The 17,857-nt window shown below is 39.1% G+C and overlaps 2 protein-coding genes across 4 annotated transcripts; one reads left to right on the forward strand and one right to left on the reverse strand.

Annotated features, from left to right (window-relative positions):
* Nucleotides 1-6,418: 6,418 nt before the first annotated feature.
* dctn4 (dynactin 4) lies at nt 6,419-14,651 on the reverse strand. Of its 3 annotated transcripts, XM_077608949.1 has the most exons (15): nt 14,454-14,651; nt 13,758-13,828; nt 13,492-13,670; nt 13,362-13,405; nt 12,861-12,968; nt 12,546-12,566; nt 11,199-11,272; nt 10,902-11,014; nt 10,648-10,757; nt 10,058-10,131; nt 9,806-9,860; nt 9,500-9,607; nt 7,444-7,541; nt 7,120-7,368; nt 6,419-6,957 (listed from the first exon to the last, which is right to left on the reverse strand). In XM_077608949.1, the coding sequence occupies exons 1-14, from the start codon at nt 14,586-14,588 to the stop codon at nt 7,149-7,151; spliced, it is 1,410 nt and encodes a 469-aa protein (XP_077465075.1). In that variant the 5' UTR covers nt 14,589-14,651; the 3' UTR covers nt 6,419-6,957; nt 7,120-7,148. The 3 variants fall into 3 exon arrangements, with proteins under 3 accessions (XP_077465075.1, XP_077465074.1, XP_077465076.1); XM_077608948.1 differs by having other exon boundaries at nt 6,419-7,368; XM_077608950.1 differs by lacking the exon at nt 12,546-12,566 and having other exon boundaries at nt 6,419-7,368.
* Nucleotides 14,652-15,455: 804 nt separating this feature from the next.
* Nucleotides 15,456-17,597, forward strand: gpx3 (glutathione peroxidase 3). The gene is made up of 5 exons (XM_077608951.1): nt 15,456-15,624; nt 15,689-15,839; nt 15,946-16,063; nt 16,604-16,703; nt 17,112-17,597. The coding sequence occupies exons 1-5, from the start codon at nt 15,535-15,537 to the stop codon at nt 17,331-17,333; spliced, it is 681 nt and encodes a 226-aa protein (XP_077465077.1). The 5' UTR covers nt 15,456-15,534; the 3' UTR covers nt 17,334-17,597.
* Nucleotides 17,598-17,857: the final 260 nt, after the last annotated feature.

The following is a 17,857-nucleotide window of genomic DNA, read 5'->3' on the forward strand; positions in this document are numbered from 1 at the left end:
TCTAATCTCGTTAGCCTGCCCTGAAAAAAAATATTTCCAGTACAACGTTTAACAATGTTATACTGTGTGTAAAATGAACATTGACCCCTTTGGGTGGGAGTGCATTTCTGCTCAGCGGCGGGAGGTCCCACGAGGCTCCTCCGCTGCTACTTTGGCTGTTGGCCCTGACTTGGCTTGCGCCCACGTCTTCGCTTTTAGAGATGCCAGCACCCAGCAGCACCTCGCTGGCCAGGAGGCGTCCAACTCTGCCACCCGCGGGGAAACATTTGGACCGAGAACAATGTACGCCTTAATTGAAATCCTCTTTCACGGAACTTACTTTATTGCTGCCCGGTGGCAGAATATTGTGCATAGCCTGTAATTGTCGTGTAGGTGATGTTTGTTAATCTAGCAGGACTGTCCTTTGCTCGGCATGCATAAATAATCTTTTGGTCTGAGCTGCACATGCGTGACTCTTTCCTATTAATGTCAAGGGAACTCTGGTTTCACTCTGCATGCTGATGCAAATAGGTGGCGTTCCAACAGCAAATGTCTCCCGACTCAAATTTTATGTCAGCGTTTGGACAGCCAAAGCCTTCTGGGAACTTCATGCCGAGGTGTGATAAGAGTGACTCAATACAGGCAGCGCATAGTGAAAATGACCTTTAATTACAGGGGCCAAAATCGCTGACAGAGCATAAATAAGACATTTATTTGGTGCTAATACAATACCGTTTCTTTTATTACAGTGTTGTGATTGTGTGGAGGCAAGGTGGAACCAATTGAAGGAAAGTAACAGAAGCGAGGCAGAAAGATTTACAACGTGTTAACAACAACAACAACAAACAAAACACACATACAAGAAGACAAAACAAGGTATGAGGAATCATCAAAAACAACAAATTAAACCGTTATAGGGGATGCAATGGCTGCCATTGAAGGTACTGGACATCCAATCCATTTTTACTGGGAGAATCTGTCGTACATCCTTGTCCAAATGAATTTGACGTCTAATGACAACATGGGTAGTTAAACTTTAGCATTCACAGTCATTGTAGTCAATGGCAGGCAATGGGTTAAATGCTACCAAATTTAGGATTTTTTTCATTTTTTTTGTTGTTGCTATTTTTACTTTTATTAGCTGTTTATTGATTTATGATTTCATTAATTAGTTTAAAAATATAAGGATTAATAATCATTTGAAGAGTTGAAACCAGGAAATCAAATAGTTCGGTTCATGTCGCCTACACTTGAATCCTAAATGTCAACATTGTTGCTTGCATGGCCCCAAAAAAATCTGGTCTCTATGAGGTTAAGTTTAAAAATAACAGAATGGGCTACTTACCGGCTGGTCCACTTCCTTCTTTGTGCTCAATCCACTCAGCTCAGATGCTTGGTCGGCTTTTTTCTTGTCAGAGCAATAACCTCTATACACAACACTCGCTAACCATTTTTAAGATAGAACGATTGAATTTATAGGAAAAAAACAACAACAAAAACGCAGGTCGCCGCAGCAATGAAACACAATGAATGAAAAAGCCAGCAATCGCTTAAATCACTCCCAGAAAACTGACTCTAGCCAACAAAGAAATGGGATTAAAACGGTCTTTTGGACATTTTTGGGGTTATTTTGCAAAGAAAAGGACGACGGTTTGCGGCTGAGTGAAGTCCAATCTATTGAAGTCAATAAAGTAGTGCCTGAGGAAGCAGAAAATGGAATACAAACAAATTGACAAGCTAATGAGGAACACCTGGACAAGACAGGTGCAGTGGCTGAGAGATCTGTTGATTAATTGGGTTAGGCTTAGGTTTCAAATGCTTGAACAAATCAAATACTAGTGACATATGGTTAAAAAAAAACATTGAATTGAATGCTTTTATGGTCATTTTATACAAGTATAATGAGATTTAAAGCTACTCCACGAGCTACACAAACAACAACAAACAAACAGAGACAATAAATAATCTATAAATAAATAATGATACATAAGTACTAAATAACCAAGTATACTAGTCAACAACAACATAAATAAATAACTTAACCTCACAAAAACAGAAGTAATCCGTGTGAACGTAGCCTGAGAAACTCTAAACAGAACCCTTTTTATGGCAATAACCATAAAAGTCTTTTTCTGTGTCGAACTAAACTGTGACCGCTGTAAACATGTTGCTTTTAAGAGCTTTCTATGTGCCACTCATTTGATGTCAAGTCTATAAATGCTAGCAAATGTGACTCATACTCACTAAAAGTCTCAACCTCGCTGAATCACATACTGAGGTCAGAAATTTGAAATCAGACTAACACGTCGATCCCTAATTTCATTTTCACTTTGTATTTTTTATTTTTGATTGAGGATATGATTGCAGGAATGCACAATTTCCTCAAGGCAGTGACCTCAAGGCGAGAGTTGCTGACACATGTAATTCGCCCACTGATCAATTGAGCAAATAGCACATGAAAAACCACTAGCGGGTGTACACTCAGCGTCTTGTAGTCAGCGGAGGCGGACCAGGACTCATCGGGTTGTGATCTTTTTATGACTGTGAGTCCAACGTCAACATTCCAGACAACCTCCAGCCTTGGGAATGCTTTGAGAGAGTAAAAGTAAAAGGAAATGGAGAAAATGAGCTTGGCAGTGGGACTATGTCGTCCCTCTGGACGGGTATCTTCGTTAATAATTAGGTTAGATTAGATTAGAATTTTATTTCATCCCCTATTCGGGAAATTTCCTTGGTTGCAGTAGCAAGACAGACACACAAGACATTGTAGACCTAGGTAAAAAAAAAATGGAGCCACATACAGCAAGTAATATATTTATATGCGTATATTTAACTAATGAAGCAAATGATGGTCTATGGAGCAAAATGGAGGCAGTGATTAATCCGTGCTGCAAAGCTTCGGGTTATTTCCTTCTTTTGCTCCATTTTGTGATTTATTTTTCTTTTTTTTTTTGCATTCTACTGACACATTTAATGACTGCACACTTTAATCCAATTACATGCTAACACAGTATGAACAGTTGTTTTTTAAAAAAATGTAATAACTAAAAGCTAATGATACAATGTAACAGCAATGAAATAATATATTGTGAATGTACGTAAATAAATGGAAATATATTTCTACATTTGGGTCATGTAGGTCATTTACATTTGGAATAAAAAGCGTGGCCTAAATGGCGCTCCTATTATCGTCTCGCCAGCTTAATGCGCCGTAGTTATCCCCATTTTAGATTAATAAGGTAGCAATTTATTGTTTACTTTTCAGCACCGGAGTACTTTTGAAGAACTAATTTTCCTCTTTAATACTATTTTTTGCATTCCATGTTTTATTCCTACTTCTTACTTCAAATTGTTATGAATTGTGTACCGTCATCTTCTATTTATTTAAGATAATTGAAACAAAAACAGTAAGAGAAAAGAGAAACTCGACTCCCAATCTTTGCCTTTTTCCATCTTCACCACAGATGTGCAAGCTAGGTCTCAATTATTACCAGAATAGCACTCAAAGAGTGACTTCCAACTAAGCAGCCAAAATTCTAAACCTCCCCTCGAGTTATCTTGAACACCATTTATAGTGTCTTATATAAAGGAGTCTGCAAGTTGAGCTATTTTAGCCCTCCCACACTACACCACTCGGTGGCTCGAGATTATCTTCACATTAGTTCCTCCGCTGGATTTGGGCGTGTAGCGCCGTCAATGGCAGCAAATGTGTTCAATGGCCTGTTTTGGGCTGTGGGTTTCCCCCCCCCCCCTTTTTTTCCAGCCAGTGTCACTCTTCTCCTGTGGTTGACTTCCTGGCAGTTTGGACCGTGACGTAATTATGGAAAGATCCTGGGTGAAATCCCATTTGTGATTCAGTGAGGAATTTTACATCTGTCAGAGTTTGGCTCATTCTCTATTACGCAAAAAAAGAAAATCACAAAGATGAAAAAGCACAAGTGAAAACGAGAAGTGAAATAAAATAAGCTGAGTAATAATGCAGCTGGGATATTCATGACTAATCCTCGCCAAATCATAATTCTGAGTTGTTTACCGTAAGTCCCAAAGTAAACAGGATGAGTGTGAAATACATCCTGTGTGAATGATGGGAAATACTTTGAATACTAGAGAATTACATTATTCTTTTATTCATTATTTTCAGATCATTTTAAGCTGCACTTTTTACAGTTTGTTTTCTAAAATACTACTACTCATCTTGGTTACAAACACAGGTGATCTGACACAATATGTACTACAGTAAAAGTGATGTATCATTTTGATGTCCCAGCCCACTACGATTTGACCATAAATTCTCTTGACTTGAAATTTCCCAAGAGGCTTGCAGTAAGTTTTTTACACAGTTGTTAACATGAGGGTATTGTATAGTTTAGTGCTGCCCTAAAGTGCTTTTTAACTCATTCGGTGCTTAAGATGTATTACGTCTTTTATGTTTTTTCATGTAAAAGCAGTGGGGCACTTTCAGGACCTTCTAAGAAGGACTAAAATATGCTGCAGTGTTTAGAAAAATATGCACAAAAGGAGTAATGCTCATTTGGTTTCAAAATAACATCCACAGAATTCCTCTTTTCTGTGATTTTAATGGGTCAAAAACAATGTAAATTGTCAACCTCTAATGAGACCTGCTTCTTCAGCGCATTTGTTGGTTTTATTTCTATTAGGAAATGAAAAGTTATGTGTTGGTTTGGTGAGTGGCAGGGGATTCAAATCACATTGGATTTTAAGTAGGCAGGACAAAAAAAAACTATAATAACATCACCACGAAGGCATTCCTAGATGTGTATTTTTCTAATACAGGTACAAAAGAATGTAACAATGGGAGAGAAATTCCTAATAAATGGTGGTGTCGATATCGCATTTTAGCTCATGTTGTAGTACTTAACTTAAAAATAAAGGTAGCATATTGACATAAAGTTCTGAAAACTGCATCCCAAAATAGCTTTGGTTTGACACATTTTTCTCTGCAAACTCTATTGTGAAATCCAGGTTTTTAGACAAGCTTAACTTCATTTGAATGGGCAAAGTTGGCAATCCCTGCCGTCCAATTTCCGTCCAAAAAATATGGCATTTCATCCATGAGGCACCCATCAGTGCAGAGCACAAGAATTTGACTTTTAATGGCGGTCTGGGTTGCTTCTGTGAGGGGGAGGATTCACTTAGTGACGATTTTATGACCTCATTTTCAGGGGTGCTTTCTAAGCTGTCTATGTCCGCTGAAGATAAAAGAAAGTCATTGCTTTATTACCCAGATGGAGGGGTTCTGTTTACAGAGGGGACCCAGGGTCCAATAGCAGAACCGCCTTATAGGCTATAAGCTGTCCCATGTGTAAAATAGCATTCTTTTTTCCATCTAACCCCAATGTTGGCAAGCATATTTCATCTGCAGATAACATTGGTCTTGCTAGGCTTCTTGTTAAACATTACAGTGTAGCAGTCTGCTGTCCTCTAAGTGAAGCAGTGCATCAGAGGAACATCATGAGCACCGTTCAAGCAGATCTGCTGGAGGACAGATTCTTAAAGGGGTAAGCGATGGACCTTTAGCGCCACCTCGTGGTAAATCCCCCCCAAAACTTTTTTGGGGGGGTGGGGGGTCACGACAATCGAGCAGTTCCACTTACTCGTGTGAATGTGATTAGCCAAAATGAAATGGCATTGAAAGATGAGCATTCACATACCTGTCAACCTCTGCCGATAACTGCCCTTATAAATGATTATGATTCCCCTTACAAACCCCCCAAAAACCTTACAAACACCGTACGACTCGTACGGTGTTTGTAAGGTTTTTGGGGGGTTTGTAAGGGGAATCATAATCATTTATAAGGGCAGTTATCGGCAGAGGTTGACAGGTATGCATTCATAGCCATGTTTAAATTAATTGGAGGGATTTTTTTTTAAATTCCAGGATTAGGTTTTTTAAAAAACTGCAATTATCATTAATAAAATGCTCTTTTTAAATTTCCAAAACATAAAGGATTGGTTAAAAATATTTGTTATTGATGCTATTTGAATTATTTTATCGTAATTGATCAACTTGACAGTGTTAAGCGTGATTAGTGTTAGTGATTAGGTCTGGTTCATCCTTGGGATGGAACTTCCAAATCCCTGATAGTCTTACATTTATCTTGTGAAGCAATTACTGTGCAAAAATATCGAAATGTCTGGAATTAGGAATTTGATGTCTTCTGCATTTCAGAAAATAATAGAATTAGTTCAATCTCTTCTCCAGAAACACGGAAAGCTTTGAAAGACACTGGCTTTGTAACTTTAGATCCACACACCCATATAAAGCATTTAGTAATAGCCTCGGTCACCAATTGCACACGTCTTGTTATTTTCCACTCAACTACTATACTATGTATCGGGGCGAATTCAACACTCAAAAATAGTGTTCTTTTTATGTACATGTTTTCAAATTCAGTCTATTATTCAACACACAAAAATATTAGTTAGTTCCGTGATATTTTATTTGACATTACAGATGACTTGCCTTTTGTCTTGCCTCCTATTTACCAAGGCTACAAAGTGGAATCAAAAGTGACAGCAGCTCACAACACAACGACGGCAAATTGAACAGTAAACGACAATTTCTATGTCAAATGCAGAGCATCTTGTAGTGTCAACGCTAAGTTCTTCATCATCTAAAGAACAAAGCCGAGTACGGCAGCATGTTTGCAATGACAGTTGTAAGTATTTATTATACATGATCCATGCGGGTTAGTGCAACGATGTCGTCGTCAAGGGGAAACTACAAGCGCTGGAAACGCCGTTGCTTATGGACAGTTCTGATTCGATATGATCGGCTTATCTTTTATGTTTCAAGTGAAGTCCTCGCTGCTGCCGTTTTATGCCTTTCATCCTAACTGCAAACGGCTTTGCGACAAATGGTTGCTAGATACAAAATATATTGCTCGAAGGGTAGCGAGGCGGGAAAAATAATGCGTCGGCGAGGAAAGTACAGTCGACTGCTAGTCTTTTATTATACTGACGTGGTTTAAGTCAAGCAGGAAATAATGCTCTCATCTGTTTGTACTTGCCGAGTTAGGTAAGCTAGACTTCAGGTGATGAAGCAACAAAGGCCAAAAAAAAAGCCAAATTGCAAGCCGAGGGGCTGCAAAATGTTGAAGAAATAGTTTCAAAGGATACGTTTGGAAGCCAACGCCGTTCGTGGGCGTTCAGGGAACGAGCGGTCCCAGCCGAAGCTCCACGTGGTGGGTGAGCCAAACGGGCTCGGCGGCGGTCTCGCCCCCCTCCTCGCTCGGTCTGATGGATGCGGTGAGGTCCCGGGAGTCGTGGCGCATCTTAAATGTAACGGTGACGTCGGCGTCTTCTTCTTTGCGGGGGATGACTTTGATAAAGAAACCAATCTTGTTGGATTTCCTGAATGCGACCACACTAGAGGCAGGGGGAAGAGATGAGCTGAGGTGAAGTGTTGGAGCACAGTGGGAATATGGTGAATGAGGTACTTACTCGGGGTCATCCTGGAAATCCTGGGGTTCAGCCAATTCATCATACTCGGCGGCGGCATCCTTCCCTGCAAGCACCAGCTCCTTACGGGGCACGATGACCTTTAAAACAAATGCCATCCAAACACTCAAGCCTTGTCTCTTTAGGCAAAGCCAACTGAGACTCATCTTTATCCTTGTTGTCCAATAGTGTCGCCCAACTCGAAAACTAATTAGCGCATTTAGTGAGTACAAGTCGAATTAAAAAAGGGCATTTTCTCACCAGCCAAAATGTCATCAAAGATCAAAATCAACAGGAAGTGATACAGCAATGCCCCAAGTTAGAAGAAAGGCTCTCCAAATTTGCAGAAAGTGACCCATAACTTACTACTATTTTTATTGTTTAGCTGCTTTCCCATTGAAAGTCAATGTAATAACACATGGAAAGGCAACAGGTTTTTTTAGGCTATAGTTATCTGAAAACTGTTATGTTATGCTATTTTAACATATTTGATCCTGGTTTATGATAAAATAAGAAATTGCCCTACTAAAAAATGCAACTCATATATGTATTTTTGCTCATCGTGTATTCTTTAGCTTGTGCAACTTATACTCGGTGTGATTATATAAAATTTGGTATATATACACAAACAAGGTTTACAACACAAACACACGCATATTTTTTTATTTGTTTTTAATTGCCAAAGCTGAGATTCGAACACTACTTCATGAATATTAGACAAGCTAATCACTCATGCAGCCCAGTCTGAATCTCTAAAAACTGTCAAACAACATCTCTTCCTATCGCAGACCCTGCAGTCTGCATGTTCCTGACACCATGACTGATGTTGGTGCATCGCCTCCCAGCAAAAGAGAGTCAAATGAACATTTCACCCGCTGAGTCATGAGCGAACTAACAGACTGCATATTTTTGGAAGAGCCGCTCACTGTAAGCATTTGAACACGAGGCCCCGCAGGTGTTTGAATGTCAAACGAAGCAGCAAGTCAACCGCGCGTTCACTTTGGCCGCAATGCGACTGGAAATGGGTCAAACTCTTGTTTTGGCCAGGAGCTCTGATTTACCTAGTCAGGTTCTGTGACATCATCTTCAAAAGAGGCCAAGAAAAACAAGCTATCGGGGGGTGCGTCTTAATGGCCGCCGGGGAGGCGCGACTCAGTGGAGCGTCCTCGGATGGGATCACCATGGCATCCACTGTTTCTGTGACAGCTGACAAATTGAGCTCAACCTAGAACTGACTCCCCTGTGAGATGAATACCGCCAAGTCCAGATGGACATAACCCATTGGAAAGATGTCAAGCGAAAGTTTCTTTTTTTTTTTTTTTTAAATCCAATGAAGTTGAAATTGAAGATAAACCATGTAATTTGTAACCGCTTTGTGTCCATCTTTTATTTTGGCAACCTCTCTTGTACTGCATCGGGGGGAATAACTGACTTTCCTCACCTCTGCACTGCTATTAAAGAAAGTTACAGCTTATATATTGTGCAAGAACACCAAAGGGACTGTGAACTGCAATAACATCTAATTTTAAAAGCTGTTAGACGACAACTACACACACGTATTGCAAACAAAGCGCACCGCTGAGATCAGAAATCCCCAAAGAGAAACATTTCCATGAGCTATAATATTTGGATTAGCTACAAAGGCGATCCCCAAGTAACGATAAAAGCCAAATAACCATTCTTCTTCCCCACCCTTGCTAATTGGCTTGATAGCCTTTTACTGCATCGTTTTCCAAAGAATTGCTGATGTGAATCATTCAATTCAGCTGCGGAATATTTTTTCCCCCAATGGTAGCATTCGGAAGGGCTGAGAAAAATGATAGAATCACTAAATTATGAGGAGAAAAAAATAAAATGATACAGCAAACAACTAATTTGTTGTTGGATCATTTCATGTTTGGACCATTTGGCTTTTAGAAGACAATTATTGAATCAACTTTCTCGGATTGCTGGTTTAAAATTATTTTTGTTTTTGGTTTTTGCGGTTGAGACAGAAAATACAGTGTATGTCATCTAAAAGTGTGATAAAGAGGTCCTAAGAACGGTTGGGCTGTAATACCTCTGCAGTGCTGTTAATGTCATCGGGGTCTTCTTCATCACAAGAAACCAGTGTCACATGGGTGACATTCTCCACTGGGTTGGTCAGGGTCAGAAGCACTTGGCTCTCCTATATAGTGACAAGAAAGCCAAGTCAATTGTCAAGTCAAAACAAAACAAAAAGCCAATTAGCTTCACTGATGCCATCAGAAACTGCTGATAAACCCACAAAAGCATAGCAATAACAGCGAGCAGGCACGTGTGTAAAAACGATGCATTTAATAATCACTTGTTCTGCTTTCCAACCCCCTCTTTGAAAAAAACTGACCTTCATGTGGCGCAGATTTGGAATGGACATAATTCGCACTTCAGGGATGTAACTCCTGCAGGAGAAAAAAAACTTTTTATTGTTCATGGTTAAAAAAAAAATACTTATTCTTTTTTAAGTGCAAAGCTGTTTCATTTGATGTGAAAATGAAAAATATATAGAAATGAAGGCATACAATTTCTTGGACAGACACAACAAAACCAGCCTGGGTCAATTCTATTAATCTTTGCATATCGTATGGATGAGACTCACACAGCCACCAGGTGAATTTTAAACTTGATGGAAGTCGGGTTGAATTCAGGCTTGCTCAGGTTGTGCTCGCATTTCTAAAGGCACCAAATAAAGAGAAGGAAAGAAAATATGCATTAAATAAAAGTCAACCCTTCTTATAAACTCTAAACTAAAGTGGGAAAATGCTTCATCCATAAAATGAAAATATATAGACATGATGATTCATCATTTATAGTGGCACGTCACCCAACAGATAGCAAATTATTCTTTTTTTTAAACTATTTTAATTCTATTTTTGGCAAACAGTTGTATTATGTGTTATAATTTTTAAATATTTCATTGAATCATTTTGCATAACCTGATTAGCCACGAACATCTGCTGCCATACAGCTCATTTTGCATACCAAAATAAAAAGGATATAAAGGAATACGGGTTGCATTTTTTTTGTTGCATTTTCAATGGTCTCAAAATAAGAATTGTCACCAAAATAAAAAGTTTGGATGTAAACATGCACTCACAAACTGTGCTTATTAAAAGCCTGTATGAACCAGAATGACAACCGTTGAGAACCAATGACATCTAAATAATTTAATGAGTTTTTCATAGCAACCTTGCAGCGCAGCGAGCGCTTCATCAGGAGGTGTTTGTGCCGCGGGTGCAGCTGCGAGGCTCCCGCGGGCTGGAAGTCGGGCTGCAGGAGTCGCTGGCGCAGGCGGGTCACTGGGTAGAGGGAGCAACGAAAACTGAAGCACCCCTAAACCTTAAATGCTAGAGGCCTGATTGAGCCAATGAGTTACGTAAACTTGTAACTCATGCCGATTTCCAATCACATGATCGAATCTGGGACAACTCTAGAAATATTACCCTCTGGCAAGCAGATGGGCCGGATGTAGCAATCTTCGGGCAGGGGCTCCACCTCATCAACAGCCTGGGCGGGCTCGATGGTGATCTCTCGCTGGTCCTCCCCTTCTTTCAAGCTGCAAAGAATAAACGTCCTTCCATCATCGCACTCTGTCAAAATATTGTCTTATTGACGACCGTTCGCTCATTGTGGGTTGCTTGAAGGCAATCCAAAGGACAACCAATCACAACTGTCATTCTGTCAGTACGGATATATCAAGAGTCGCAGCATTCAAATGCACAAATGAAAATGCAACTCACGAAAGACCAGCCAGAGTGGAAATGGGCGCTCCAGACCGCTGCCGTTGCAGTCGTGTTCCCAGGCCGTACTTTTCCTGCACGTCCAAGTAAAACCAGGATCACACAATTGAAGCATTCAACGCAGGTGCTTTTCAATCTAGAGCTACTTTTCCCCTATTGGCTCATTTTAATGAAAGATGTTGACAGTACCAATTGCTTTGGACAAAAAAAACTGACAAAAAAAAACATTTATTTACATGGGAAGGGAAGAAAAGCCTTTCTGTGGATACAGCAGAGAATCAACTATCGTTTGTCAGATTTTCATAATTGGTACCCAATTAGGTTAGCATTGATTAAAAACCTTTCTTTATACTTCTAACTGTACAGGCTGTCCCCCATAAAAGATTATTTTAATATAGTAATAAAAATTCTCGCTAAAATGATTAGATTTTAACAAGATAAATAAACGAAAAAATCAAATCATGATCCCGTGCTTAACTTTAAAGTTAAGACTATTTTTGCTCATTTAAAAATAATAACTAAAACCTAGTTTTCAATGAATATGACATAAGGCAAAGAAAAGATTAAGTTAAATTTAGTATCCTCTGCCAGTATGTGAAATCTACAAAAGACGAAAGGCTAGGTATTCAGTTTTATTATGTTGGTCTGTGTTTAGGTTATCTCAAGAATAAATAAATAAAAGGGAGGATTAAACTTTCAGGATGAACTTATAATATAAAACAGATTTAGCGATATATTGAGAACAGATTAACCTATTTAACTCAAATATGAAGAATAGGTAATAGGATTATTTCCTTAAGTAATTTATATTTAAAGAATTGATTAAAAAATAAATAAATAAAGTGCCACAAAGGGTGGCATTTTTCTTTGATAAAGGCAGTCCCAACTCCACCAAATATGTCTGCACCCTGAGTTATGATATGCCTTTCATTACTCATTTATGGAGGAAAAAAAATCCGGGAGAGCTGACGGTGAATGCTAACCTTTCAATGAAATTGAGAGCACAAAATGTCCAATCCCTTTTCGCTGCATTTTACGTAAAGTTCGACAAAAAGAAGTAAGTAACAGAGGGTGGCACGTAATATATTTTTCAATATAAAGACAAATTGTGACTTTTTGGGGGAACAGCGCGTACTCTGCTGTTTCACAATGATTTTATAAACTTTAATACAGCATTTTTGACCTCACACTGATGCCTGCCTCTCTTCTCTCCGGCTAACTCGCACAAAAAGGCTCAGTGTGTGAATAGCATTTTAGCACTTAGCCATTCATGTGATCTGTGAGGTCACACGTAAGCACATGAGAGGCAAAAACAACATTACTGCAAAAAAAGCAAATACAACTCACCACCACGTGAATAGTATGTTGCTGGTTGGGGGTCAAAAACAAAATATCAGGGTGCATTAGCAAAGAAAGAGGAGAGAATAAAGATGCATGAAGAGATTAAGCAAACATTAGGTGACATGCAACAGAAATACACCGAATAGAATTGTTGTAAGTGCAAAAGCAGGCTATTTTTTTAAGCACTAGTGGGGTTTTTTAATATTTAGTTTTGATTTACACCACAGTTAACTTGAGTAATGCAAAGAATTTAGCAAATTGTTCCAAACTTGATGTCACTCCATATACAACTACATGAAGTATAGATTTGAAAATGTTTACCGAAAAAGCCAAAGGCATGCACTGTCGCCTCCTGGCCAGTTTTTTTCGGTCTCTCTCCTGCTTCTCTCTATGAGCCAGTTGTTGGTAATACTCCATCAGCTTGTTGATCTGAAAGGAAAGGAGATTCTGAGAACATCTTGAAATTTGCAGATGACACAACAATGCCAGGTATTAAAATTGTTTGCCTGTCAGCTCTTATTCCACTCACTTTTATTTTTGGGCCTGTATCTCTATGTAGGTATTGTTTTGAATAAAAATGTTGGGTCTTGTGACCAGACTAAAAAGTTGAAAACACTTAAAAATAAAGAACATTTAAATCTGGGAGGATAAAAAAATACTAATCTGAGTTCAGTCAGTGCCCCAGAGCAGATTGTCTTGAACCATGAATACAAATACAATGTGAACTGCTGTTTATTCCAAGGACTCAACCACACACATCTATTCAGAACATCAAATCATGTGCCCAACTAGGCCAATGCAAAGAAGGGAAGGGGAACATACCCGCTGATTATGACAATTCTCAGGTTCCTGCCACCCACCACTAGCTGTTAAGGAAGGGATAAAAATGTTTTATATCATTTTTAAAGTTATTCACAGTCTTATTTATGATGTGTTACATATCGGTACCCACCTACTGATTTGTCAGCCATTCCTACATCCCTGGAGGTCCAACGGCAGAAGCCACAGGCCAGATAGTACGCCTTTTTCATAGCAGTCTTGGTGGGATCATCGGGGAGAGGAGCCGGGATGTTTGTGGCCCGAGTTGACAAGGTATGCATGCAGCATGGGCAGTCGAAACAGTTGGCACACCTACAATAACAATAAGGGAGGGTTGTCATTGAATAACTATTGACTAAAGATCAGTGCGAGACATGGAAAAGCTTCTCTTTATCGCACCTATTCTTTTTCAGTTTGGCTTCGGCAGAAGGCATATTTTCTAGACAGCTTGGACAATAATGGGAGTCCACCTGATCAAGAAACAAAATGGGTTAAAATGAGAGTCAGGTTATTAGTCCAGTCTGTTGACAACATTTACAGACTAAATTATTCGGTAGATTGTCAGACTTTTTGATCAACAAGATTGCTTAAGAACGATTACAATTGTCTGGTTAAGACAGGCAGCTCGCAATAATACATATTTTAATTGAAGCCCTTCCCAAATCATCACAATATAAACCCTGGCAAGGAAAAAGTCACTTAGAGAAGCTAAATTGAGTCTTTCTGGGTACGATGCTTGTAAATGAAATCAAACTTTGCTTAAATGTCAATAATATCAGGTTGTGCGCTGAATTAACCCACGTGATTTGCAACTTTTATAAACATTTACGGGTAACCCCATTGGCGATTATCACAGTTAGCAGATGCTAAGAGTAGTTAGCCTAAACGTCCATATACGAAAATGCTAACATAACCGGAAATAAATGTATTTACAAAGAGCCAATCGAACGAAAGGATTCAATGAGTGACAGGTTCTACAGCCACTCTGTGCAGGAGACAACTCCCCTTAACCCCGCCTATAATTCTGACAGGCTAGCAAGCTAGAGAAAGAAAAGCTAATGCCTTGAAACTAGGAGAAACCTGGACAGAACATACCTCGTGGGACACACATTCCAATGAACGCAGCTCGCTACAGTACCGACAGAAATAGAGCTGGGATAGAGGAGCCCGGATCTTTTTCTCCCCGCGAACCAGATAGATGACTCGGTCTGGCTGGAGGAGGGAGGCCATCTCTGTCAGACTTCCACGACTGCTGTGCGGTTTGCCTGCCCGGCTGCCAACTAATTTGGAAGTGGATTTAAAGTCGCCCTCTTGTGGGGACCATTGGAACTGAATCCATGTTCATATCGACGTCTCACGACAAAAAACACTTTTGCTTCGCGAATGGAGAAAAAAAAAAATATGTTTTTCTTTACAATGTTTTGTTTTGTATTAAAAATGAAAAATTAAAAGTGAGCAATTTATATTCATTTCAAAGTAGACCCATTAATGTTATATTAATCGGACGCTTCTGACGCAAAATGGCCGACAAGTGACACTCTTCATTGACATTAACACGAACCTGGCTTTATTTGAAATATTTAAAAAAGAAAAACTTGTTATCAATAGCCTCGTTAAGTTAATTTTAACGCAGTTGTGCACAAATTCAATGAAAAAATAATTTTAAAACCACCGATGAATATCCTGGTATCATATGGTGTTCTCACATTGAACTGCATTGATTGAACAATTTTATCGTCAATATACAGTATAAAGACATTTAAAGCTTCACCACGAAGTGCACAAATAACAACAACAACAAACAAACAGACAAATAAATAATCAATAAATAAGTAGTCAGAACATAAATAAGTAGGGAAGTGCACAAATGACAACAACAAACAAACGAGCAGATAAATAATCCATAAATAATAATGATTAATAAATAACCAATACATAAGTAATAAATAAATAAGTCGTCAATATAACGCCATACACTTTAGTCTAGTCAAATATTAATAGATAAAACAATTGGATAAATCTTCAAAATTAATTAATCAAATTTATACAGCGCTTTGTGGTCAATGACGTCAATAAAAGGGCGTCCTCGCCAACAGCTGCTTTCGGCTCACCTCCTCCAGGGCTTTATTTCCATTGAGGGAACAGCGGAAATTTCATCCGGCAGCAAGTGGACAAGATGTGGAAGATTTGGTCTCCGTTGCAGCTCCTTCTGCTGCTGTTTGGCCCGCTGCTGCCTTCCAACGCCGACGGAGTCCCGCTTACTCAGGTACATCCTACCTTAATAAAGTCCCTGTAAAGTAAAAATCAATGATTTGATGTGTTACCCACAGTGGTGCACGCCACCCACAGATGGTACCATCTACAAATACCAGGCGGTCCCGTTGAATGACACTCATGCCGTTAACTTTAGCCGATTTATGGGGAAAACTGTCCTCTTCATCAACGTGGCCACGTACTGACGTTTCACTTATCAGTACGAGGGTACGTGAACGCAACATAATCATCCATAATAACGCAATATACTACACAAAAATAACAAATAAGAATCCAAGTGAGTTGCTGGCTTTTTTTTCTTTGTCTTACACAGAGTTGAATGCACTACAAGAAGAGATGGACATCTACGGTCTCACTATTCTCGGCTTCCCGTGCAATCAGTTTGGGAAACAAGAACCCGGGAATAAAAATGAAATCCTGCCAGCTCTGAAGTAGGGAATTTTAAATTAATTTCATTTTTTGCTTAAGTTTCCACCTCTTAATAAGAGACTCTTTAATGTTGAAGGTGTCATTTTTTCTGAGTTTAAAATATTAAAATAGGTCATCTTTTAAACCTTAGAGGTCAAAGTCAAGGCCTGTGGACCAGGTGAAGCCCAACACATCATTTGGGGAAGTAAATCATTCAAGTTTCTCACAAAAATAAAAACTGAATAGTTTGAAAAAGACAAATGATTAAAAAACAGAACATTTACAGATTTTTGTAACTCCTTTTTTATGTTAAATTAACCTTAAAATCTAGATTCACAGTTTTTACCCCTTTTTTTAAATCAATGAATGGCTGATAGTGAAAAAATCAGTCATTGTTTTAATAGCCTTTGGTTGGAAAAATCCCATCTCACTTTCTCATTAATCATCAAAGACAGGATACAAAATCTACAGTAGCAAATATGCAATTCGGGCCAGCCTTCAAGGACTAACTTCTAAAGTGTGGAAAGACTGGCCTCTGATAAGCTTCTCCATCTGCATTCCAGGCATGTCAGACCCGGCAATAACTTTGTTCCTAACTTCATGCTGTTTGAGAAGGGTGACGTGAACGGGAAAGATGAACAAGAAGTCTATACCTTCCTCAAGGTGGGTTTTGCTAGCTTGGTTAATGACCAGTATTTCACCAGCAAAATCTCATCGGCCAGATCGCCATACAAATTATTAGGCGAGAACGGGGTTGTTTGTCACAAATTTTCAATATTTCCTGAATATCTTCCCTTTGAGTAGATGGAAAGAAATTGGATGTTTCTTGCCGTCAATGGCACCAAAACATGAAAATTCATGGCAGGTCATCTGGTTTGAACAACTGTTTTTTTTTTTCCTCATCAAGTGTTGTGACACTATTGTAATGTACGTTTGTTTTCTACTTATTGGGGCAACTCGGTTGTAATTAGCAACATCGCCCTCTGTTGGTTCAGTTATAGCAAGTGTGACAACCCCAGAAAGTTTGGGGATTCCTACCACCTTTGTAAATATATACGGCTTTCTTTCTAGAGTTCCTGTCCCCCAGTCTCAGACACCTTTGGCAACCCCGACAACAGACTATTCTGGGAACCACTGAAGGTCAATGACATCAAGTGGAACTTTGAGAAGTTCCTAGTGGGCTCAGATGGAAAACCTGTGATGAGATGGCACCCGTCTGTCAATGTTTCCAAGGTGCGAGCTGATCTTCGAAAATACTTGCTCCAACGTTACACGGAAGACGTTTTCAACTAGATCGTTGTAATCGTTTCCACCGGTAATCAACTTTCTGGAGCTGTAAATGAAGCAGGTTTTAATTCAGAAAGGTGGCATGTTAAATGAAGAAGAGGTTTGAAAACGGGAATACCGTGAGGCCTCTTTGGAGTCTTGAGATTCAAGACAGCTTTTCAGTGCATTCAAGCTGTCCTGTAATCTCGCATCATGTTATCTTTGCAAACCAAAACCTGCTTGCATTTACATCCTCAGTCAACTACTTTAAATAAATCAATGACAAATGCACACTTGTTTGCCGTTTTATTGGAATTCAGATTTTTGTTAAGGATGTGGCAATGATGTCATGTTACTATCTTGAAATTGGTCATCAGTTCACAGTCCGGTTGCTGTTACTTACCATAGTATTTGCATGACGTGTTTTTTTTTGTTTAACAAAACCTAAATTGCTTTGAGAATTGTGACACCAGTTTGTAAAATCTCTCACAAATATGCAAATCACTCACATAGTCCTTAGTTCCTTTCTACTGCTATCACACATTAAAATG

Source organism: Stigmatopora argus, chromosome 9, assembly GCF_051989625.1.
Source record: "Stigmatopora argus isolate UIUO_Sarg chromosome 9, RoL_Sarg_1.0, whole genome shotgun sequence".
Taxonomy (NCBI): Eukaryota; Metazoa; Chordata; class Actinopteri; order Syngnathiformes; family Syngnathidae; genus Stigmatopora; species Stigmatopora argus.

What these genes read in the sequence shown, in the direction of transcription:
- dctn4 (XM_077608949.1), bottom strand. Translation starts at nt 14,588, where the DNA reads ATGGCCTCCCTCCTCCAGCCAGACCGAGTCATCTATCTGGTTCGCGGG. An exon ending in CAAATCTGCGCCACATGAAG is followed by an intron (nt 9,608 to 9,805) that starts GTCAGTTTTTTT and finishes GTCACTATATAG; the next exon opens with GAGAGCCAAGTGCTTCTGAC. An exon ending in ACATTAACAGCACTGCAGAG is followed by an intron (nt 7,542 to 9,499) that starts GTATTACAGCCC and finishes TTTGTTTTAAAG; the next exon opens with GTCATCGTGCCCCGTAAGGA.